The sequence below is a fragment of the Panthera uncia genome, chromosome X (genome assembly GCF_023721935.1).
Source record: "Panthera uncia isolate 11264 chromosome X, Puncia_PCG_1.0, whole genome shotgun sequence".
NCBI classification, from domain to species: domain Eukaryota; kingdom Metazoa; phylum Chordata; class Mammalia; order Carnivora; family Felidae; genus Panthera; species Panthera uncia.
The window spans coordinates 50,318,882-50,345,238 of record NC_064817.1 but is presented as its reverse complement, the minus strand read 5'-3'; the positions used below and the strand labels follow the sequence as shown (position 1 = coordinate 50,345,238).

The 26,357-nt window shown below is 37.4% G+C and overlaps 1 protein-coding gene and 2 long non-coding RNA genes across 10 annotated transcripts in view; 2 read left to right on the top strand and 1 right to left on the bottom strand.

Annotated features, from left to right (window-relative positions):
- The window catches only part of LOC125932197 (uncharacterized), a 100,115-nt gene extending 96,530 nt beyond the window's left edge, over positions 1-3,585 (top strand). The window contains exon 2 of the long non-coding RNA XR_007460553.1: positions 3,245-3,585. This is a non-coding gene — a long non-coding RNA (uncharacterized LOC125932197). The remainder of the gene's footprint in view (positions 1-3,244) is intronic.
- The window catches only part of LOC125932196 (uncharacterized), an 89,198-nt gene that overhangs the window by 43,490 nt on the left and 19,351 nt on the right, over positions 1-26,357 (bottom strand). For 2 of the 6 annotated variants that reach the window (XR_007460552.1, XR_007460550.1), the window contains exons 4-5: positions 16,546-17,709; positions 14,438-14,539 (exon numbers count right to left, since the gene is read on the bottom strand). This is a non-coding gene — a long non-coding RNA (uncharacterized LOC125932196). The other 4 variants (XR_007460549.1, XR_007460551.1, XR_007460548.1 and 1 more) reach the window with 4 other exon arrangements.
- The window catches only part of VSIG4 (V-set and immunoglobulin domain containing 4), a 29,776-nt gene continuing 12,805 nt past the window's right edge, over positions 9,387-26,357 (top strand). For 2 of the 3 annotated variants that reach the window (XM_049644666.1, XM_049644664.1), the window contains exons 1-2: positions 14,538-15,638; positions 16,374-16,655. In XM_049644666.1, coding sequence (XP_049500623.1) covers positions 15,140-15,638; positions 16,374-16,655 — 781 coding nt within the window. In that variant the 5' untranslated portion in view covers positions 14,538-15,139. Of the gene's footprint in view, positions 9,475-14,537; positions 15,639-16,373; positions 16,656-26,357 lie in introns of those variants that run through there. The other variant, XM_049644667.1, reaches the window with a different exon arrangement.

The window sequence follows — 26,357 nt, the reverse complement described above, 5'->3', positions numbered from 1 at the left end:
GTACTACTCAAATATATAAAACAATACCAAACATAAAGGAACTCATTAATAATAATATAATAACAGCAGAGGATTTTAACACACCACTGACATCAATCAACAGATCATCTATAGAATAGATCAACAAGGAAACACTGGCTTTAAATAACACCCTAAACTAGATGGACTTAACAGTTATATTCAGATAATTCCATCTTAAAGCAGCAGAATGCACATTCTTTTCAAGTGCACATGGAAAATTCTCCAGAATACATCACACATTAAGTCACAAATCAGGCTTCAACAAATAAAAAAAAGATTAAAGTCATGCCATGCACCTTTTCTGACCACAAAGTTATGAAACTAGAAGTCAATCACAAGAAAACATCTGAAAACAATACAAATACATCATGTTTAAACAACATCTTAGTAAACAATGAAAGGGTTAACCATGAAATTAAAAAATAAATTTTCCATGTATTTAAAAAAATACATGGAAAAATGTAAATGAAAACACAACAGTCCAAACCCTTTGGAACGCAGCAAAAGTGGTCCTAAGACGGAAGTATATAACAATATAGGCTTACCTCAATAAGCACAAGAAATCTCAAATAAACAACCTAAGTTTTCACCCAAAGGAGCTAGAAAAAGAACAACAAATGAAGTCTAAAGTCAGCAGAAGGAAGAAAATACCAAATATTAGAGCAGAAATAAATGATACAGAAACTAAAAAATAATAATAAAACTGATAAATGAAATAAGGAGCTGATTTCTTTGAAAAAAAATTGATAAACCTCTAGCCAGACATATCAAAAGAGAGAAAGAGAGAGAGAGAGAGAGAGAGAACACAAATAAATGAAATCACAGATGAGAGAGGAGAAATACCTGACAAACATGGAAATACAATCATAAAAGAATACTAAGAAAAACTGTGTGTCACGTTTAAAGCAGAGATAATACCTATCCTTCTCAAGCTATTCCAAAAAATAGAAAGGGAAGGAAAACTTCCTGACTCATTCTATGAAGCCAGTATTACTTTGATTCCTAAACCAGACAGAGACCCAGTAAAAAAAAGAGAACTACAGGCCAATATCCCTGATGAATATGGATGCAAAAATTCTCAATAAAATACTAGCAAATCTAATTCAAAAGCATATAAAGAATTATTCACCATGATCAAGTGGGATTCATTCCTGGGCTGCAGAGCTGGTTCAACATTCGCAAATCAATCAACATGATAAATCACATTAATAAAAGAAAAGATAAGAACCATATGATCCTGTCAATCGATCCAGAAAAAGCATTTGACAAAATCCACCACCCTTTCTTAATAAAAACCCTCGAGAAAGTCGGGACAGAAGGAACATACTTAAACATCACAAAAGCCATTTATGAAAAGCCCACAGCTAACATCATCCTCAATGAGGAAAATTTGAGAGCTTTTTCCCTGAGATCAGGAACACGACAGGGATGTCCACTCTCACCGCTGTTGTTTAACATAGTGCTGGAAGTGCTAGCATCAGCAATCAGACAACAAAAGGAAATCAAAGGCATCCAAATTGTCAAAGATGAAGTTAAGCTTTCACTTTTTGCAGATGACATGATATTATACATGGAAAATCCGATAGACTCCACCAGAAGTCTGCTAGAACTGATACATGAATTCAGCAAAGTCGCAGGATACAAAACCAATGTACAGAAATCAGTTGAATTCTTATACACAAATAATGAAGCAACAGAAAGACAAATAAAGAAACTGATCCCATTCACAATTGCACCAAGAAGCATAAAATACCTAGGAATAAATCTAACCAAAGATGTAAAAGATCTGTATGCTGAAGACTATAGAAAGCTTATGAAGGAAATTGAAGAAGATATAAAGAAATGGAAAAAAAATTCCCTGCTCATGGATTGGAAGAATAAATACTGTTAAAATGTCAATACTACCCAAAGCTATCTACACATTCAATGCAATCGCAATCAAAATTGCACCAGCATTCTTCTTGAAGCTAGAACAAGCAATCCTAAAATTCATATGGAACCACAAAAGGCCCCGAATAGCCAAAGTAATTTTGAAGACGACCAAAGCAGGAGGCATCACAATCCCAGACTTTAGCCTCTACTACAATGCTGTCATCATCAAGACAGCATGGTATTGGCACAAAAACAGACACATAGACCAATGGAATAGAAGAGAAACCCCAGAACTAGACCCACAAACGTATGGCCCACTAAAATTTGACACAGCAGGATAGAACATCCAATGGAAAAAAAGACAGTCTCTTTAACAAATGGTGCTGGGAGAACTGGACAACAACATGCAGAAGGATGAAACTAGACCACTTTCTTACACCATTCACAAAAATAAACTCAAAATGGATAAAGGACCTGAATGTGAGACAGGAAACCATCAAAACCTTAGAGGAGACAGCAGGAAAAGAACTCTCTGACCTCAGCTACAGCAATTTCTTACTTGACACATCCCCAAAGGCAAGGAAATTAAAAGCAAAAGTGAACTATTGGGACCTCATGAAGATAAAAAGCTTCTGCACAGCAAAGGAAACAACCGACAAAACTAAAAGGCAACCAACGGAATGGGAAAAGATATTTGCAAATGACACATCGGACAAAGGGCTAGTATCCAAAATCTATAAAGAGCTCACCAAACTCCACACCTGAAAAACAAATCATCCAGTGAAGAAATGGGCAGAAAACATGAATAGACACTTCTCTAAAGAAGACATCCAGATGGACAACAGGCACATGAAAAGATGCTCAACGTCGCTCCTCATCAGGGAAATACAAATCAAAACCACACTCAGATATCACCTCACGCCAGTCAGAGTGGCCAAAATGATCAAATCAGGAGACTATAGATGTTGGCGAGGATGTGGAGAAATGGGAACCCTCTTGCACTGTTGGTGGGAATGCAAATTGGTGCAGCCACTCTGGAAAGCAGTGTGGAGGTTCCTCAGAAAATTAAAAATAGACCTACCCTATGACCCAGCAATAGCACTGCTAGGAATTTACCCAAGGGATACAGGAGTACTGATGCTTAGGGGCACTTGTACCCCAATGTTTATAGCAGCACTCTCAACAATAGCCAAATTATGGAAAGAGCCTAAATGTCCATCAACTGATGAATGGATAAAGAAATTGTGGTATATATACACAATGGAGTACTACGTGGCAATGAGAAAGAATGAAATATGGCCTTTTGTAGCAACTGGATGGAACTGGAGAGTGTGATGCTAAGTGAAATAAGCCATACAGAGAAAGACAGATACCATATAGTTTCACTCTTATGTGGATCCTGAGAAACTTAACAGAAACCCATGGGGGAGGGGAAGGAAAAAAAAAAAAAAGAGGTTAGAGTGGGAGAGAGCCAAAGCATAAGAGACTCTTAAAAACTGAGAACAAACTGAGGGTTGATGGGGGGTGGGAGGGAGGGAAGGGTGGTTGAGAGTATTGAAAGGGTATCTTTTGGGATGAGCACTGGGTGTTGTATGGAAACCATTTTGACAATAAATCTCATATATTATAAAAAAATTAAAAAAAGAAAAACTGTGTGCCAACAAATTAGACAACCTAAAAGAAATGAATAAAGTCCTAGAAACATAAACTACCAAAAACGAAACAGGAGGAAATAGACAACCCGAACAGACCAATAACCAGAAAAGACAATGAGTCAGTCATCCAAAAAATTCCAAAAAACAGAGGTCCAGGCAACATGCCTTCACAGGAGATTTCTAACAAACATTTAAAGTTTATACCTTACCTTCCCAAACTATCCCAAAAGTAGAAAAGAAAGGAAAACTTACAACTTCATTATTTGAAGCCGGCAGTACTCTGATACCAGAACCAGATAAAGACTCCACTAAAAAGAGAACTACAGGCCAATATCCCTTATGAACACAGATGCAAAAATTCTCAATAAAATACTAGCAAACCAAATCCACCAATACGTTAAAAAAATAATTCACCACAATCAAATGGGATTTATTCCTGAGTTGCAATTGTTGTTCAATATGTGCAAATCACAATAAGAGAAAAGATAAAAATTTTATGATCATTTCAGTAGATGCAGAAAATATTTGCTAAAGTACAACATTAATTCATGATAAAAACACTAAACAAGGTAGGTTCAGAGTGAACATACCACAACATAATAAAGGCCATATATGAAAAACATGCAGTAAAAATCATCCTCAATGAGGAAAAACTGAGAGTTTTTTTTTCTCTACAGCTATGGATAAAACAGGGATATCCACTCTTACCACTGTTATTTAACAAAGTACTTGAAGTCCTAGAGATAGTAATCAGACAACAAAAAGAAATAAAAGACATCCAAAATCAGTAAGGGAGAAATAAAACTTCCATTATTTGCAGATGACATGGTATTCTACATAGAAAACCTGAAAGACTCCACCCAAAAACTGCTAGAATTGATACATGAACTCAGTAAAGTTTCAGGGTACAAAATCAAAGTACAGGAATCTGTTGCATTTCTGTACACCGATACTGAAGCAGCAGAAATTGAAATTTAAAAATAAATCCCATTTACAACCACACCAAAAATAACAAGATATCTAGGAATAAACCTGACCAAAAAAGTGAAAGATCTGTGCTAAGAAAAGTATAAAGTGCTAATGAAAGAAACTGAGGATCAAACAAGGAAATGGAAAGACATTCCACGCTCATGGAAGAACAAATACTGCCAAAATATCTACACAATATCCAAAGAAATCTACACATTTAATGCAATCCCTATTAAATAACACCAGCATTTTTCACACAGATAGAAAACTCCTAAAATTTGTATGGAACCACCCACTCACATCAAATACCTTAAATAGACAAAGCAATCTTGAAAAGAGAAAAACAAATCTGCAGGCATCAAAATTCCAGACTTCAAGTTATATTGCAAAGCTTTAGTGATCAGCACGGTACGGTACTGACACAAAAAAATAGACACATACATCAATGGAACAGAATGAAAATCCCAGGAATGAACCCACAATTATATGGGCAGTTAACCTTCAAAAGGCAGGAAATAATATTCAATGGGAAAAAGACAATCTATTCAACAAATGATGTTGGGGAACCTGGATAGCCACATGCATAAAAATGAAACTGGAACACCTTTTTTACACTATACACAAAAATAAATTCAAAATGGATAAAAGGCCATTTCATTGTCTTTCAAAAAATGTGAAACAGGAAACCTTCAAAATGCTAGAGGATAACACAGGCAGTAACCTCTTTGACATCAGCTATAGCAACTTTTTTTGGATATGTCTACTGAGGCTAGGAAAACAAAAGAAAAAATAAACTATTGAGATTTCATCAAAGTGAAAACCTTCTCCATAGTGAAGGAAGCATTTAATAAAACTAAAAGGCAAATGGAATGGGGGAAGATATTTGCAAATGACATATCTGATAAAGGGTTGGTATCCCAAATATTTAAAGAACTTATAAAACTTAACACTCCCACAAAAATCTCAACACTGAAAAAATCCAATTTAAAAATGTGCAGAAGACATGAACAGATATTTTTCCAAAGAAGACATCAAGATGGGCAACAGACACATGAAAAGATGTTCAACATCACTGATCATTAGGAAAATGCATTTCAAAACTACAATGGACTATCACTTTACATCTGTGAGAATGGTAAAATCAACAACACAGGAAACAACAGGTGTTGGTGAGGATGTAGAAGAAGTGGAACCCTCTTGCAATGTTGGTGGAATGCAAACTGGTGCAGCTCCTCTGGGAAACAGTATGGAGGTTCCTCAAAAAGTAAAAATACAACTATCCTATGATCCAGCAATTGCACTGGTAGGTATTTACCCAAAGAATTACCAAAATATTAATTCAAAGGGACACATGCACTCTTATTTTTTTTTCTAGAGCATTATTTACAATAACCAAGATATGTAAGCAGCCCATGTGTCCATCCCAGATGAATGACTAAAGAAGATGTGGTATTTATATACCATGCAATACTATTAAGCCATTAAAAATAATGAAATCTTGCCATTTGCAGCAACGTGGATGGAGCTAGAGAGTATTATGCTAAGTGAAATAAGTCAGGCAGAGAAACACAAATACCATATGATTTCACTCATATATGGAATTTAAGGAACAAAACAAATGAGCAAAGGAGAAAAAGAGAGAGAGAGATAGGCACACTACGAAACAGACTCTTAACTATAGAGAAAAACTGATGGTTCCTAGAGGGGGGGTGGGTGAGAGGATGGGTTAAAAAAATAGGTGATGGGGATTAAGGAGTGCACTTGTCTTGATGAGCACAGGGTGATGTTTGGAGCTTTTGAATTACTACATTGTACACCTGAAACTAATATAGTGCTGTATGTTGACTGAATGGAATTAAAATTAAAACTTAAAAAAGTAATATAATTGTAATATATATAGTATATATAAATAGTATATAATTTTATTTAAATATATGATATATATAAATAAAAATATACAATATTTTTATAATATAAAAATGTTAAAAATAGAACTACCCTAGGATCCAGAAATTGCACTACTGGGTATTTACCCAAACAATATAAAAACATCAATTTGAAGGGACATATGCACCCCTATATTTATAACAGTATTATTTACAATAGTCAAGATATGGAAGCAACCTAAGTATTCATTGATTGAGGAATGGATAAAGAAGATGTGATATATATCCATATATCCACAATGGAATATTATTCATCCATAAGGAAGAATGAAATGTCCCTTGTCACGTGCAATGACATGGATAGAGCTAGAGAGTATAATGCTAAGTGAAATAAGTCAGATAAAGACAAATACAATATGATTTTGCTCATATGTGGAATTAAAGAAACAAAAAGTAAAACAAGCAAAGGGAAAGAGAAAGAAATCTAGAAGCAGACTCAATTATAGAGGAGAAACTGATGGTTACTAAAGGGGAGTTGGGTGAGGCAGCATTAAATAGGTGATGAGGATTAAGGAGTGCACTTGCTGTGATGAGCACCAGATGTCTTATGGAAGTGTTGAATCACACTATTATCCACATGAAACTAATATAACACCATATATTAACTAAATGGAATTAAAACAAAAATTGGAAAAAAAGGAAAGAAAACAATATTTTTTATTAAATATGCCTCTGTGCTTGAGGGGGGAAAAATAAAAGAGCAACAGAAGAGACATAAGAGTAAGTGCAATACCCACCATGAAAGTACCAAATGATATAATCCAAAAAAGTGCTTAGTACAGTTCATGGAAGAGTAAATGATCAAGAAGTATTAGCTATCATTGTTATAGTCGTTATTGTATGTATGGTGCAGTTTGATTTTTAAAAATCAGAAACTACGTAAACATCAAGTCTAATAGCGCTCATGTTACAATTGGGGAAGCTGAAGTTCAGATTTAACTTGCTCAAATGCTCAGAATGAAGTAGATGCAGAACTAGGCTTCTTGACTTCCCCTTCAGTGTTCTTCTCAGGGTTACTGATCTCAACTGTAGGACAGGAATTCTTCCCCAGAGAAAGGCTGTGCATGTTTCCCAGGAAATTTCTTTATCTTCACATCTATAAACTCCTGAGAAGAGGCAAGAGGCAGTTCAAAAATACACTTACCAGGGACCCTGCGTGGCTCAGTTGGTTAAGTATCCAAACCTTGATTTCAGTTCAGGTCATGATCCCATGGTCGTGGGATTGAGCCTCATATCAGGCTCTGTGGTGACAGCCGGCTTGGGATTCTCTCTCTCCCTCTATCTCTCTGCCCCTCCTCAGTTCTCTCTCTCTGTCTCTGTCTCTCTCTCTCTAAAATAAATAAATAAACATAAAATAAAAACAGTCACCAGGCCAGACAAATTAACACCATTTCAATGGGACATGGATTTTTGGTAGGCTCTTCATCAGGAAAGACTGTAAAGGAGAAGTGTGTGTGTGTGTGTGTGTGTGTGTGTGTGTGTGTGTTGGTAGTGGTGGTAGGGTATTAGTTCTAAAATACAAAAGGAGGGATCTCCAAAATTCAGGGTTCGTTGTGTGAGGACCCAATGGAAATCAATGACTGGAAGTTCAAATGAGGTGGACTGAACCAAAAATCAAAGGACAACCATACAAGAGGGATTGAATCTGGGAGGCAGAGGTGCTTGACAGAATTCCATGAAATAATAATATTAGACTCAAGAAATGCTGGAGTCTCCTCTTAGCCTTTGTCAAGTCCCAAATCACCTGTATATAACTACCCCTTGGCAATCATGTATAGGAGATAATGTCTGTCCTTGGGGTCTTACCATTTCTACGAAGTTCACCCCTTCTCTGATCAAGGCCTCTCTTATTCTTCCAGTCAAAAACAAAAACAAAAACCATAAAAGCAAAGGCCGAGGTTAGACTTTACTTATATTTTGGTATGAATTTATTGGATATGTTTCTCCTTTTGAAGGTGTTTATATTTTCAAAGCTTGGTAGACTATGAGCAGTGCCAAACCTAAGGGTAGACTGCTGGTGAACTTACAGCTGCTCTGGGGTCTATGAAGAGAAGCAGTTAAGCTTGGAAGCTTAATTCCTCTCTCTCTCTTGCTAGTCATAGACATATAGCAATTGAAAATTATTGAAAAGTTCAACCTAATAGAGCATACCACTACAGGTCAATGGACAAGTACACTGGATGTTAAACTTAACTTTCCCTTAAATAAATAAATAAATAAACAAAGAAGCAAACAAACAAACCCTAATGAGCACTTATGGGAATATTTACCACCAAAGAAGTGGAGCTATTGGAGGAAGTGATTCAAAAAGCTTCCCAAATGTGAGACATAGGGATATATATCCCCATAACGACTTTATCCATGGGCTTGCCAATTACTTACGTTTTGATTTACAGAAATCTCTTTCATACATTTAATCTCTTGTACTCTGAAGCCCACAGGCACCCACTGCCAAAACTCTGTTCGTTTGCACAGGCGTATCAGGCAGGAGTTAAAGGTATGACTGCTAAATATTGCATAGGCCAGTAATGTTGATCTCTCCTCCCTGGGCCTACCAGAAAGGAAAATATCTCTATAGTAGAGGGAGAAAACTCATACCCAAAGGTCATCCCCAGCCTCAGAGTCTTGTGGAAGAAACACAAAATAAATACATCCTGGGAGATCAAAGACCAGAAAGCCTTATTGGCTCCAGGGAAAGTCAAATCAATACCCTAACAGGGGGAGGAATTGCTTCACTCACCCTGAACCTCCAATACCAGGCAGGGGAGGGAGGGAGTACTCACATGACTTGTGCTGAAATAGGGAAGGAAGGAGAATGTGAGATGAGACTGGGAGTCCAAGTGAGAGATATAGAGAAGGAAGGGAAGTAAGCAGGCACAGAAGCTGACAGCCATCATAAGTTCAAGCCTTTGACAGCAGGAGGCTGGAATAAAGGAAAAAACTGTCTAAAGCTGTGATGAGGCTCTTACTGGACCTCCTGCTCCTGGGCCACCTAACAATGGTCACCTATGGTAAGGAAGGAAATTGCTATCTGGCCGCTACTGCTGTCACAGGCAAAAGGCTGGGGTGTGGGGATTGAATGGCCACTGAGGAAAGCCTATTCCTGCTGAATAGGTGAGTATTCTCAAACAGTGCTACAGACTCTCTCAGTTTGGGGCAGCTGAAGACTACTGAAGAAGCTAGAAGGTAAGTTTGGGTAGAAATTAAAAAGGATCCTCTCAAAAATATCCACATGATTTTCTAGTACTTGTCATATCTCAGGGACATTAAGAAGGTGCCCAATGCCACCCAAATCCTTCCTCCATCTTCTTTCACCTGAAATTCTGCCATTATACCTTAACTTCTCTATTTCTAGGTCTTGATCCCTGTTAAGATATATAAGCTTCAAGGAAGGAATGTTGTCCAAGAGTTATATAGGATCTTAAAAGTAATCTAGACCCATTTTTCATAGTTATGAACAAGTGCTCAAAATATCTGTTTACATAATTCCAGACATTGAGAGTTTACCACTTCCCCAGACTATCTAGTCTGTGCAAGAGTAGTTCCAAATGTTAGAAGTTCTTCCTTGTGTTGAACTAAATCCACTTCCTTGTGACTTCCATCCTAAAGCCCCAGCTCTATTTCTTGGAGACACAAAGAACATATCTACTCCCTTGATGTTGTGACAGCCCTTTAGAGTTCTGAGGACAGACACCATGTCCCTTTGATTTATCTCTTCTCCAAAATAAACAAGCCCTAGCTTCTTCAATTGCTATTCATAGGACTTGGTGGTTTCTTACCACCTCTTGCGGTAGCTCCTTTCCCTGTGAATATGGCCCAGTTTGTCCAGGCTACTTGGGGGAAATTAATGCTGGGTATATATCCTAAAAGAAGTCTGGCTATCCCATAGAAGCATTATTTCCTTGGGTATTCCCCCATTCTCATTTATATCCCTGAGAATTGAGACAGACTTTTAGGTAACTAAGCATGAGTAATAGATAAGTGAAACCCAAGATAGGGCAAATCGGTTCTTGCTGCATCTCTGCTTGTTCCATATCTTTAGAGGGAGAGGATGGATGGATGTTAGGTTGGTGTCCCTTTGTGGTCAGGAAGAACTCAGTTTTTCATAACAGACTCAAATTATGCTAATCTATCCTGGGCCTTTGTGACCCATCGGGATCTAGAGCCTCAAAGCTAAAAGAGATACTAAATCGAGTTACCTGAGAGGACAAGAATGTGCTCCAGGCCACAGAGCATTAGTGGCAGAGTTAATTTTCCTAAATAATAGTGCTTTTTAAAAATGGCAATATTTCATCATCTGCCAGGTTTTAGAGTACACCTTTCTACCTTCTCCAAATCTGTTGTTTTTAGCAGAGACTTACAGAAGCAGGACTCGGGCTCAGGGTAACATTCTGTACATGTTAAAGTTAAGTTGTGTCTGTTCACGTGAGTACTCTCATGTATATTGTTCCTTCTTCTGCCTGTGAGGTCCTCTAGACATGGAAGCAGAACTTTCTTTTGTGTGGAGTGTTTAACACTATAGATCTAGATCTCAGGACATACTGAATGGCCAATAACACCTTCCCTCTCCCTGGATCTCAGTGTCTCCAGCCTACTGTACAGTGATTATATCAGTTTGGCTGGCCTTATAGGGCCTCTAGGGGCCAGAATCAGCTGCTGGGTCAAAGACACATGTTGAAATAATAATAATAATGATAATAATAATAATAATAAATATTTTCACTTTATAAACATTATAAACATTTTATTAACAGCTATTATCTAAGCCAGGAGACAACCCAAGAGAGGGAAAGAGGCCACACATGGGGGTGTGGGGTTATGGGAAGATCCCACTCTCTGTGTGATGGTGAGAGGAGGAAGATTTAAAAAAGGACCTAACATTGCCCTATAAAGGAACTCTTGCCCAGAAAACTAAGCTTTTCCTTTATTTAGGACTATTATACAGGCCCTGCATTTTGCTTTTCTAAGTCCAGTTCCTAGAACAAGTATTGTCCCCTGTTTCTCAAATTAAACTCTTTTCAACAAAGCCCCTTGAGTCAATGCCTAGCCCAGGTCTTTCTCCTGTAGAGGGATAATATTTAGAGAAAATTCAGTTTTTCCCTGAGAAAACAGAGTAAGACTCTGAAGGCCTGGGAAACACTTTTCAGAAAATAGCCAGCAGATGGAATTTTTTTTTTCAGCAAGTCAAATCAAGCAACTTTAAACCATGTCAAGTAAGGGTTACTAATTTCAGTTGTGGCTAGTGGTTTAATAAGGTAAGAAGGCAGTGTAGCATCCGAAAGCCTTTCTTCTTAAATCCCTAGGCCCAGTTCAGCCCCTGCTTTCTGTGTAACTTTTAGATAAGCATCTTTCTTTCTCTTGGCTTTCCTACATGTACCATGAGGAAATGCAACCAAAAGCTCTTGCAGCTATGCCATTCTAAAAGTCTCAAATTCTATACTTCCTGGTACCTCAATCCCTGTCAAAGCAAGTGCTTTGCCATTTGGTGGTTTTCACGGATCCATAAAAGGCAGAGCATTCCCCCAGGAGGTGAGAGTTTCCTGAAATAGATTTTCCCTACCCAGTCTTCCAGGAAAGTCATCTATATTGCTTAATTTGATCAACATTTCACATTGGCTTCCAAACAAGTCCTGTTGATATTTATACAGGCTACTTTATCCTTTCTGGCTCCTTACAATCCATAGATGGCCTATTTCCTGCTCATAACTTGGTAGGCTCCCCCAGGTTGGTGAGGGCAGCCGCTTACCTTCTCATGTGCTAACTCCTTCTTCAGGTCATCATTAAAACTGAAAATGATATAATCTAATTAATCTTTCCTCTGGAGAAGACATATAGAGGACTTCTGCAAGATAAGAGGAATCAAAACAAATATGAAAAGTTTCTCTTGAGGCATGAGACAGGACTGGCAATTATCTACCACCTACTGAATGCCATCCATTATGTTAGGTGCTTTCACACCTAAAAGCTCATTTGATCTTCAAATAGCCCTGAATGGAAGGTTTATTGTTGTCTCCATTTTATTGATAATGACCTGAATCTCAGACAGGTTTAGAAATTTACTCCAGGTCACACAGAGACATGGTGACACAGGTCACATGTTATGATAGACCTTGGACTTCGATTGGTGTTGTTCTTCTTACTACATCATGCTGTTATTCATTATTCTCCTGATCTCATTAGGTGCTTCTATTCAGTGTTTCTCTAGGCTCTCTGAGAATCACAAGGAAAGCTGGCAGGTGAAAGTCAATTCTATTGAGGTTACCTTCACTTTGGAGATCAGAATACATAATGTACAATGTATTTTTTGTGTGTGTGATGCTCTATGCCTACCATACACTCTGTCTCTGTGCTACTAATGAAGCAGGAGGAAGAGGGGAAAACAAGAAAAAGAAGGAAGAAGAATAGAAACCAGATGTAAGGACGGGTTGAAGGTAGTAAAGAAGAAAGGAGAGGGGAAGAAAAAAGTAAAAGGGGAAAAAATATGTAATTCTTAGAACTATTGTTTCTAACTCTGTCCCATGCCCTTATTCTGGAATGTGGAAGTAAAGCCCAACCAATTCTTTTTTTTTCTTTTTCTTTTCTTTTCTTTTCCTCCTTTGTCTTCTTTTTTTCAAGTAGGCTTCATGCCCAGCGTGGAGCCCAACACACGACTTGAACTCACAACCCTGAGATCAAAACCTGAGCTGAGATCAAGAGTCAGATGCTTAACTGACTGAGCCTCCCAGGTGCCCCAAGCCCAATCTACTTTTAGAAGTGACTTTCAAGATTGAGAAATTGAGATTGGCTATTCATATTCTTGATAGACCACAGTGGGCTCTGTGAGATTCCCCAGGAAGTTCCCAGAAATGGTAATGTAAGCCAGGCCTTGCAGTTCCCTAAAGTCCCCCAAGAGGGAAGGCATACATACATATAGACAAAGGCATGTTCAGCTGTTCCAAATGTCCTCACAGCAGAATGCTGCTTTGTTGTCCAGGAGAAAAGTGTGAGAATGCTTTTCAGAAGAGGGGAGACAGATTTGGGAGAGCTGGAAGATTATTGGGAAAGAGCACATTAAACTGAGAGGCTCAGATGGTTTTCATGGGACTTAAGGCCCCATATGTGTGTTTGCAAGTGACACGTGTGTGTTCATGATGATGATAAGCTGTATTTGCATGCATATGGAGGCCTACGCTAACAATAGCACAGTGAAACTCACCACCGCCTGGTGATAGTTCACCACCAGCTAGAAAATGTAATTATTTAACTTCCATTTCCATTACAATTAGTATTGAACCATCTAGGATTGGAAGGTACCTTAAAGAGTAATACTGTCCAAGACATAAACAAAGCTCAGAATTTCCCCCTGACAACTTAGTCCATCAATAAACAGATATGGATAATTATAAAGTTCATTTTTAGGGCAAACCAAAATCCACCCCTATTATGCTCCCATTCATGGGTTTGAGTTCTGCTTCCTGCACAATCTGAAACCCTCCAGAGAATATGTGGTGGATTTAACAACATGGACTCATGTTTGTTTATTCTTTTCTACTCAAGGCTTTTATCTTGTCCAAAATATGCTAGTTATGCTCTAAGAATTTCTGCTGAAGGCACAGACTAGAGACTTGACTTTAGTCTCCCCACTGATAGAAGCCCTGGTACTTGGCAATAAATTCTGGGAGGATGCCCCCATCCTGTATTCCATCTCTTTGACTGAAGCCTGGGAATCTGAGCTACATAAAAGGCTTTTATTCAGTTACATCTCACAGTTTCAAGCTCATTCTTCTAGTACAGACATAAATAAATTGTCTAAATTCAATCCCTCACTCTTGGTCAGATTTAAGTAAAACACAAAGTCTTCAAAATACAACTTTATGAATGGAAATTTCTAAAGGGAGGTGATGGGTCTCTCAATACCCCCAACTCACCTTCCCCATGTTTCCTTCCCCAGCATTCCAAGGATCAATCTCCTTTTGTTCCTACTACCATCCTTACCATAGCCAGCTCTAGGATCTTATTCATATCCTTTTCTTCTCCAGACATTTTCCTCTCCATTACCCCTTGGGATGGGATTTTCCAATGTACCTTTGGTGAAACCTAAGAGAAAGCAAAAATAAAGAAAAAGAAATCAGGAAAAAAGTCAGGCTTTTAACAGCAAGTTTCAAAGTTAACAATAACTAATGAATTTATTAAACAGGAGTACATTTCACACATGTTTCCACCCTCAGAGTTGCCCTTTTTAGCAACCTTCCTCCCTTCTAGAGAAGAGCTTAGGGATGGGGACCCAAAAACTGAGCCCTTCTGTGGAACAATGGGGAGTAAGCAGGGAATATGGCCCTTTCTTTCTTAGCCCTGAAGCCCCCATATTTCTCCAGGTACATAATTACATAATAAAATATCCCAAACACAGCTATTTAGCATTTGCTCCTACACTTCTTTTGGAAAATGTTGAAAGAAGCTTTTTTTAATAGACTTACAGAATTTCACAGTTTGAAGAATCCTTAGAGATCATTCCATTCAAACTCTCTACATTATAGATAAGAAAACGGGTCCTCATGGTGAAAATTGACTTACCCAGAGTCATCTCACAGCAAGGTAGTGACAAGAAAAGGACTTGAAACTGAAAAAAGCTAACGTGTTAAGAGCTTTCCTTCTGAGAACAGGTTCTGATTGATAGGAAGGCTGGCAGGGAACAAAATGACACATCAATCTGAAAGTATTATGGAAGGAAATTTGAGAGGTGTTTCTCAGAAGCCTCTTGAGATCTGCCACTTCTATCCTAGCTTCCAGATGGGTGGGCTATCTATGTCTGCTTTCTTCCTCTGTTTCTCCTCTTCAGGCCATCCCATCCTGGAAGCACCTGAGAGTGTGACAGGGCCTTGGAAAGGGGATGTAAATATTCCATGCACCTATGGTCCTCTGCAAGGTTACACTCAAGTCTTGGTAAAGTGGCTGGTACAACGTGACTTGGACCCAGTCACCATATTTCTACATGATTCCTCTGGAGACCATATCCAGCAAGCAAAGTACCGAGGCCGCCTACAAGTGAGCCACAAGGTTCCAGGAGATGTGTCCCTCCAACTGAATACCCTGGAGATGGATGACCGGAGCCACTACACATGTGAAGTCACTTGGCAGACCCCTAATGGTAACCAAGTGGTGAAAGATAAGATCATTGAGCTCCGCGTCCAGAAAGGTGAGTCACTGTGGGGGTAGGAAAGCACTAATAGATGAAGGCCAAATAAAGGGCTATAATCTTAGAAAACCTTGATAAACCCAGGGAATTTTGTCTACTTGTATACAGACTCTTTTCAGTTATATGTGCTAATCAAGAGAAGTGGACAGGCATAAGATCATCAGGGTCACCACTCTTATAGTATAATTTAAGAAGTGTTGAAAAGGGCTCCTCGTCTTCAAATATTTACCCCTTGAAGTTTCCCAGAAGTTCCAGCATCCACACTCTGGTTGCCCTCCTTGGGTTATGGGTCTTAAAACTCATGAAAATGAGTATATCTTTCTAATCATAATATTGGAGAGTAACTAGAGGTTGACAGAAAAGCTCTGGGGAAAGGAATGCTGGGGTCAGCCAAGATAAATATTGCTGACTTGACAATTTATGAAAGCCTGCCCTGGTAATCCAAAATTGCAGATAATCCAAAAACTCAATCTACTGATGCCTAAAAAAAATCTCTATACATTTAAAAAAAATCAGTTGATTTTTAATTCCAGATAATCCCCAACCCCAGATAACACAAAACAGTACCTAATCGTCCAAAGAAAGATTTTTTTTCTTCTCTCCCAAGTCAAGAGCCCCTTTTAGTTCCCTTTGCAGATATATACTTGTTCCTATACACAGGAAGCATGACTCAGCCTTATCTTCACGTATCCTTGTAACTTCTCAGAGCCTCCCCTCTTGTCTTCCCTTTTGCAGTCTCTGTTTCCAAGCCCACAGTGACGACTGGCAGTGGCTATGGCTTCACAGTACCCCAGGGAATGAGGATTAGTCTTCAATGCCAGGCTTGGGGTTCTCCTCCCATCAGTTATGTTTGGTATAAGGAACAGACTGTCACTCAAGAACCCATCAAAGTAGTAGGCTCGAGTACCTTACTCTTCAAGCATGCTGTGGTGGCTGACTCCGGCTCCTATTTCTGTACTGCCAAGGGCCGGGTAGGATCTGAGCAGCGCAGTGACATTGTGAAGTTTGTGGTCAAAGGTGAGCAATCCTTTCTTTTGGAGATCCTTTCAATTACAGTCCTTGTAATGGAGATATCTTTATTCCATAGAAGACAGTTTGTGTGTATGGAGGGGGGTGGTGTCCTGGGTTGTGCAATCACAGAGAAAGAAAAATTCTGAACTGATAATCACAAGGCTGGAGACAATGCCTGTCATGTTGTGGGTTAAGAAGACAAAGAGGGTAATGGGGAAAGTGACATTCACTAGGTAATTCATATTTTGCAGACACAATTCACAAGAACTCAACAGACATTTTATAATTGATTCCCACATCTATCTCATGAGATAGCTATCATCAGCCTAATTTTATGGAAGAAATGGAAAATCAGAAAGGGAAATATATTTGCCCAGGAGCTCACAGATAGAAAGTTCAAGTTGGAACTTGCATGAAGATGGCATACTCTTTCCATTACATCTAATTGTCTCTTATGTTTGAATCTTTATTAGCTCCCGGACACCCTTTGGAATCTATTTTTGTTGTTGTTATTTTCTTTCTTTCTTTTTTTTTTTTTGTATAGTTGACACACAGTGTTACATTATTTCAGGTGCACAACATAGTGAATTGACATGTTTATACATTATGCTATGTTCACTACAAGTGCAGCTACTATTACATCACTATTACAATATCATTAACTACATTCCTTTTACTGTGCTTTTATCCTCTTTTATTTCCTAACTGGAAGCCTGTATCTCCCATTCCTCTTCACACATTTTTCCCATCTTCCCACACTCCTACCCTCTGGCAACCATCAGTTTGTTCTCTGTGTCTATACATTTAATTCTGCTTTTTTAAATTCATTTTTAGATACCATATGAGTGAAATCATATGGTATTTGTCTTTCTCAGTCTGACTTATTTCACTTACCATAATATCCTCTATGTCCATCCATGTTGTCTCAAATGGCTTGATTGTATCCTCTTTTATGGCTATTTAACATTCCATTGTACATATATACACCACTTTTTCCGTATCCATTTGTCTATCCATGGACACTTATGTTGCTTCCATATCTTGGCTAGTGTAAATAATGCTGCAATAAGCATAGAGGTGCATATATATCTTTTCAAATTAGTGTTTTCATATTCTTTGGGTAGATTCCCAATAGCAGAATTAATGGATCATATAGTATTTCTACTTTTATTTATTTATTTATTTTTTAAAAGACTCCATGCTGTTTTTAACAGTGCCTGTACCAGTTAACATTCTCACCAGCAATGTATGAGAGTACCTTTTTCTCCACATCTTCACCAACACTTGTTATTTCTTGTCTTTTTGATTTTAGCCATTATAACATTTTTCTTTTTCTTTGTTTTGTTTAGGGAGGATTTTTTTGTTATTTTGTTGTTTGTGTTTGGTTTTGCTTCATGAAATAAAGCCCAGATATCTACATACTGTTTTTTTTTTTTTTGATACCACCACCCCCCTTCCATCTTCTTCTAAAGTCAAATGAAAGTTCTGGTTGATGTCTCTGATTGACTCTGGTAAATCAAGGTCTGGCTGTTTCTTACAGAATTATCCTGGGAGCACAACAAATTATGTACATAAAGGCTGCAGGTTGGGGTTTAAACGGCCATCCCAGCAGTGGTATGTCTAAATGCATCTTGTTGCCTTCCAAGACATCTCCTTGGAAGGGAGGATGTTTACTCCAACAAGGCTGCCATTGCCCAAAACATGTTGGGAACTAACTAACTTTTAGGGACTTATCCTCTGAGCCACCTAAAAATTATTATCCTCAGAAGATAGCTTTGTATAAGGAAAATGAGCAAGCTGGCTCTCACTCACTATTTGGATTAGGAGATTAATGTTGGTTTGAGACTCCTTTGTTTTCTTGAAAGAATTTATTTCCCAAAGTTGAGTTGTAATGAGTATGTGTGTGTATGTTTTGGTCTGTTAGTTGTTGGGGGAACAAGGGCAGTCTGACTCTTAGAGAATTACATGGCCCAGTTCTCTGAGAGTTGACAAATGGTCAGGCAGAGAGGGCAGAACATGACCAGAAAGTCCAAGAAAGTATACTTCATAAAGCGATAGTTGAAAATTCTCACTTTTCTGTGAGTTAGTTCCTAGCCCATCTGGGAAGGACCTTGCTTACAACCAATCAACCTGTCCATTCCTTATCAAAGTTTATGCTTACAGGCAACAAAAATTGTTAGGCACTATTTATCATTGTCCTTTACTGATGAGAAAGGAAAATGAGACTCAGAGAAGTTACTCTCAGTCTTGCACCCTTCTCTGCTCTGTGAGCCTTCACCTTCTTTCTGCACCTCAACCTGGTTCCATGATTCTGGTTGCATTTTATCTCTGACCTACATAGCTCTAAATCCTCATTCCTCTGCATTACACTCTATGCCATTCCTCACTTATGATATAGCTCTGGATGCCATGCCTTTCTTCACATTCAGACAGCTAAGCTTTGATTTTAAAAAAATGCAGAGACGGGCGCCTGGGTGGCTCAGTCAGTTGAGCATGCGACTTTGGCTCAGGTCATGATCTCACAGTCTGTGAGCTTGAGCCCCGCGTCGGGCTCTGTGCTGACAGCTCAGAGCCTGGAGCCTGCTTCAGATTCTGTGTCTCCCCCTCCTTCTGCCCCTCCCCCACTCATGCTCTCTCTCTCTCTCTCTCTCTCTCTGTCAAAAATAAATAAACATTAATTACATTTTTACTGTAGAGATGCTTTGGTCTCAGTTATCAGTTTACTTTCATGTTCTGTGACATCCACTGCCTATCCCCATACTGTTTACCAACTTGTGAATTTTTGTCCCATTCCTGATGGCAGCTGTTGAGAACACTTTTACTCTATTTTAAGCCTCCAGTTCGGCTCTCATAACATGAGAGAATACCCAGATCCCTCTCAGATGTGAATTCTCTCAACTATCCTCTCTGTCTTGACATTTCCCTACCAATTCCTTCTTGGATCAGAGTAAAATATGCCTTTCTCTCCACAGCAAACCCTCCATCTGTGCTTTTAACCTCAGCTAATCTAACTTTCTGACCCGCCTATTGAGTCATCACTAACCTCCAAATTATGAAAATTTTAGACCTTTTCATTCACACTCATCCTCTTCAACATCAGTGTAACAGTTAACATTCCTTCCTTCTCAAAGGTCTTTCAAATTCTATCAGCACCACCATTCTCTCTTGGTTCTCCTAAGAGCTATCTGACTGATCCTTCTAAGACCCCTCTGCTGGCTTTTCCTTAATTTATCTCTTGGATCATAAATGTTGTCAAAGACCTAGTTTGAAGCTTCAGCAACATCTTTAACTTTCTTCTCCCCTTCCATTTCAAATAATCATCAATATCACCAAGTGCTGTGAATTCAACTACTGAATCAGCTCTCTTATTAAGCTCCTCTTTTCTTTTCCAATACCCTCATTAGTTTCATCATATTTTTTCTTGAACAATTTCTGGGGAATGGAAATAAGGAGAGTGTCAGTTTTTTTTTTCCAATCGCCTTTTAAATGACTTCTCTATGTCCATCCATTCACACCAAACCATCAACTAAATCATCATTTATTGAGTATCTATTCTATGTCATGAGATATAAAATCCATGAGGGTCCAGCAAAGTACTTGGCATATAGGAAGCACTTAATGGATATTTGTAAATGAATAGACAAAATATACCACTCCTTCACCTTCAAAAACCTCACCACACTGTTGTCAGAATTATTTTTGCAAAATTTAGATTGGGCAATGTTTATTCCTTCCTCAGAAACTTTCCGTTGCTCCACATGGACACTTCTACAAAAAACAAAGCCTAAACTCCCTTAGTCTGTTCCCAGACAACCTATCCAGACTTATCTTTCCACATCTGTAACATAAAGTGCTGTTCTTCCTACCTGCAATTTTCTTCCTTCTTCTTAGTCTAAAGAAATTCTATCCACCTCCATTGACATCTTTTTGTCAATGAGATATACTTTGCATACTATAAAATTCAACATTTAAATGAATATGATTCAGTGGTTCAGATAGTTGCACAGTCATCACCATTATCCAATTCAAGAGCATTTTAAACACTCCAAAAGGAACCACGATGTTCTTTAAGCAATCACTCTCATCCTCCATTCCTCCAACCCCTAGAAATCACTAATCTACTTTCTGCTTACTTACCTTAGAATACTTATCTATTCTGGGTATTTCATATTAATTGAACCATGCAATATGTGACATTTTGTGTCTGGTTTCTTTTACTTAGTATGATATTTTCAAAGTTCATCCATGGTGTAGCATGTATTAGATTTTCATTCTTTTTATTGCCAAATATTATTCCATTGCATGGATATAACACACGTTATCATTCACTCGTCAATTGATGGGAACTGGGGTTGTTTCTACTTTTTTGTTATTATGAATAATGCTACTAGTAACAATCATGTACATGTCTTCATTTGAATTTCATTTCAATTCGCTTAAGTATAAGAGTAAGAATGGAATTTCTGGGTCATATAGTCACTCTACACATATCTTTTTTAGTAACTCCTGAACTCTTTTCCAAAGTGGCTGTACTATTTTACATTCTCATCAGCAGTGTATGAGGGTTGCAATTTCTCCTCATTTTTCAACTTATTTTGCATTTTATTTATTAAATTATAACAAATTAAGTGGGTATGAAGTAGTATCACCTTGTATAACTTTGCATGTCCCTAGTGACTAATGATGTTGACTATCTTTTCATGTGCTTATTGGCCCTTTGTATGCCTTCTTTGGAGGATAGATTATTCAAATATTTTGCACATTATTTTTTATTGAAGTGTAGTTTATTGAAGTATACAATAGTATATTAGTTTCAGGTGTACAATGTGGTGATTCAATATTAATAAACATGAAGTGATCACCATGTATAGTCTAGCTACCATCATTTACCATACAAAGTTGTTATATATTATTACATATTATTGACTGTATTTCCCATGTTGTGCATTGTATCCCCATGTCTAATTTTATAAATGTAATTGTGCACATTTCAAAATTTGATTGTTTGCCTTTGTTGAGTTGTAATATTGTTTCGTATATTCTTAATGCTAGATTATTTTCAGATATATTGTTTGCAAATATTTTATGTCATTCTATAGGTTGAATTTCACTTTCTTGATAGAGTCCTTTGATACACAAAAGTTTTTAATTTTGATGAAGTCTAACCTATTATTTTTTTTCTTTTGATGCTTATGCTTTTGGTGTCATATCTAAGGATCCACTACCAACGCAAGGACACAGATATTTACTCCTATGCTTTCTTTTAAGAGTTTTAAAGTTATATCTCATATGTTTAGATCTCTGATCTATTTAGAAGTAATTTTTATATATAGCAGGAGACAGAGGGACCAATCTCATTATTGTATTCTCTGGTTGTCCCAGCATTATTAGTTGAAGAAACTATGCTTGCACAATGAATGGTCTTAGTATTTTCAAGGTTGAATTTCGAGTTCACTGGTTTCTACAACTATAGTAAGGGTCAGGTGTGAAGGAGGATCTGGCCCTGGGCAATGTTAATGGCTCTAGGGTTCCTTACAAGCTGCAGCCACATTCAGCTGTGTAAACATGTCCTAAGGCCTTGTAACTTCTCCAGCCCTTCCCTTTTGAAGTCTTTTCCTTTATTGCTTCTCTCCTGCAACTCCCACACAAAGATCCCACTAAAAAGAAGAACTATACACCAATTTCCCTGTTGAATATGGATGCAAAAATCCTCAACAAGATATTAGCCAACTGGATCCAACAATACATTAAAAAAATATTAGCCCTAAGTAAGTACAAAAAGATCAAGATCATACCGTGCATATTTTCAGACCATAATGTTATGAAACTTGAAATCAACTACAAGAAAAAATTTGGAAAGTAACAAATACTTGGAGACTGAAGAACATCCTACTAAAGAATGAATGGGCTAAACAAGCAGTTAAAGAGGAAATTAAAAAGTACATGGAAGTCAATGAAAATGATAACACCACAACCCAAAACCTTTGGGATGCAGCAAAGGCGTTCATAAGAAGAAACTATATAGCAGTCCAGGCCTTCCTAAAGAGGAAAGAAAGATCTCAGATACACCAACTAATGTTGTGCCTTAAGGAGCTAGAAAAGAACAGCAAACAAAACCCAAAACCAGCAGATGACAGGAAATAATAAAGATTAGAGCAGAACTTAATGCCATCGAAACCAAAATAACAGTAGAACAGTTCAATGAAACCAGAAGCTGGTTCTTTCAAAGAATTAACAAAACTGATAAGCTACTAGCCAGTTTGATCAAAAAGAAAAAAAAAAAAAAAAGGAAAAGACCCAAACAAATAAAATCAAGAATGTAAGAGGAGAGGTCACAACCAACACAACAGAAATAAAAACAATAATAAGGGAAAATTATGAGCAAGAATATGCCAATAAAAACGGGTAATCTGGAAGAAATGGAAAAATTCCTAGAAATGTGTACACTATCAAAACTGAAACAGGAAGAAATATAAAAATTGAACAGACCCATAACCAGTAAGGAAATCGAATTAGTAATCAAAAATCTGCCAAAAAACAAGAGCCCAGGGCAAGATGGCTTTCCAGGGGAATTTTACCAAACATTTCAGGAAGAGTTCACACCTATTCTCTTGAAGCTGTTCCAAAAAATAGAAATGGAAGGAAAACTTCCAAACTCTTTCTATGAAGCCAGCATTACCTTGATTCCAAAACCAGACAGAGACCACTCTAAAAAGGAGAACTTTAGACCAATTTTCCTGATGAACATGGATGCAAAAATCTTCAACAAGATATTAGCCAACAGGATCAAACAACACATTAAAAAAATTATTCACCACGACCAAGTGGGATTTGTACCTGGGATGCAGGGCTGGTTCAATATCCACAAAAGAATTAACGTGATTCATCACATCAATAAAAGAAAGGACAAGAACCATATGATGCTCTCAAAAGATGCAGAGAAAGCATTTGACAAAATACAGCATCCTTTTTTGATAAAAACCCTCAAGAAAGTATGGATAGAAGGAGCATACCTGCAGATCATAAAAGCCATATATGAACGACCCAACACTAATATTATCCTCAATGGGGAAAAACTGACAGCTTTCCCCCTAAGGTCAAGAACAAGACAGGGATGTCCATTCTCACCACTGTTATTCAACATAGTATTGGAAGACTTAGCCTCTGTTATCAGAAAACACAAAGAAATAAAAGGAATCCAAATCAGCCTGGAGGAGGTCAAACTTTCACTCTTCACAGATGACATGATACTCTACATGGAAAACCCAAAAGATTCCACCAAAAAACTGCTAGAACTGATTCATGAATTCAGTAAAATGGCAGGGTATATAAAATCAATGCACAGAAATCTGTTGAATTTCTATAACAATGAACCAATAGAAAGAGAAATCAAGGAATCAATCCCATGTACAATTGCACCAAAAACCATAAAATACCTAGGAATAAATCTTACCAAAGAGGTGAAAAACCATACACTGAAAATGATAGAAAGCTTATGAAAGAAATTGAAGAAGACACACACCAAAAGGGGAAAATATTCCATGCTCCTGGATAGGAAGAACAAATATCGTTAAAATGTCAATACTACCCAAAGCAATCTACATATTCAATGCAATCCCTATCAAAATAACACAAGCATTCTTCACAGACCTAGAACAAATAATCTTAAAATTTGTATGGAGCCAGAAAAGTCCCAGAATAGCCAAAGCAATCTTGAAAAAGAAAACCAAAGCAGGAGGCATCACAATCCCAGACTTTAAGTTGTACTTCAAAGCTACAGTCGTCAAGACAGTATGGTACTGGCACAGGAACAGACACTCAGATCAATGGAACAGAATAGAGAACCCAGAAATGGACACAAAAACGTATGGCCAACTAATATTTGACAAAGCAAGAAAGAATATCCAATGGAATAAAAACAGTCTTTTCAGCAAGTGGTGCTGGGAAAACTGGACAGGGACATGCAGAAGAATGAACCTGGACCACTTTCTTACACCATACACAAAAATGAACTCAAACTGGATGAAAGACCTCAATGTAAGACAGGAAGCCATCAAAATCCTCAAGGAGAAAGCAGGCAAATACCTCTTTGATCACGGCCGCAACAAGTTCTTACTCAACACGTCTCCAGAAGCAACGGAAACAAAAACAAAAATGAACTACTGGGACCTCATCAAAATAAAAACTTCTGCACAGCGAAGGAAGCAATCAGCAAAACTAAAAGGCAATTGACAGAATGGGGGAAGACATTTGCAAATGACATGTAGTCTTCCTTTCCAATATTGATGTGTTTTATTTTTTTATTGCACAATTTCCTTGGTTAATACCTCAGTACAATGGTAAATAAGCATGGTGAGAGTGGACATAATTGTCTTGTTTTTGATCTTATAAGAAAAGCATTCAGTCTTTTACCATTAAGTACAATGTTTGCTGTATGTGTTTTTTTTTAATGTTTTCTTATTTTTCAGAAAGAGTGTGAGCAGGGGAAGGACAGGGAGAGGGGGAGAGAGGTTCTGAAGCAGGCTTTTCTTTGACAGCAGCAAAACCCATGTGCGGCTCAAACTTGAACTGTGAGATCATAACCTGAGTTTAAGTCAGATGCTCAACTGATTGAGACACCCAGGTGCCCCATGTGCGTTTTATATAAATACTTTTATCAGGCTGAGAAAATTGTCTCTATTCCTAGTTTGCTTAATGTTTTTTTTTTTTATAATTAAAGAGTGTTGGATTACGTCAAGTGCATTTTCTGTGTCTTTTTTATTAATAGAGTGTATTTCATTGACACATTTCTCCTATGTTGAATCAATCCTGCATTCCTGGGATAAACCCTAATGGTCATGGTACATAATCTTTTTAATATGCTTCTGGATTTTATATGCTTGTATTTTATTAAGTAGTTTTACATTTATATTCATAACGCATGGTGGTTTTTTTTTTTTTCTTTTCTTTTGATGTCTTTATCTGCTTTTGTATCAGGGTATACTGGTCTCATATACGAAGTTGGGAAGAGTTACCTTCATAGTTTTTGAAAGAATTGGTGAAGAATAGGCATTAATTTTTCTTTAAACCTTTTGTAGAATTCATCATTGAAGCCATCTGGGCCTAACCTTTACTTTGTGGGAAGGTATTGGATTAGAGATCCAATCTTTTTACTTGTTAAATTTCTACCTATTCGAGTTTTCTATCTCTTCTTTTGTCAGTTTTAATAGTTTGCAAATTTCTAGGAATTTCTCTTACATCTTAACTAGTTCATTGTCTTACAGTTATTCATAGTATTCCCTTAGAATTAGTTTTATTTCTACAAAGTTAGTAGTAAGGTCCTCTTTTTATTAAATATATTAAATATTTTAACAATTTGAGTTTTCTTTCTTTTTCCCAGGTTGGTCTAGCCTGGGAAAGGCTTGACCAAAGGCTTGTCAATTTTGTTGATTTTCTTTAATAACCAAATTTCGGGTTTGTTGATTTTCTCTATTAATTTCCACTTACTATTTCATTTATTTCTGCTAAGTATTTTCTTCCTTCTCTTTGTTCTCTGTTTAATTTGCTTTTCTCTTTCTAGTTTTCATTTTAAGGTGGAAGATTAGATTATTGGCTTGAGAGCTTCCTTATTTTCTGAAGTAGGTATTTATAGTTATTAATTTTTCTTTGAGTACTACTTTCACTGCCTCCAATAAGTTTCAATATGTTGTGTTTTAATTTTTGATCATC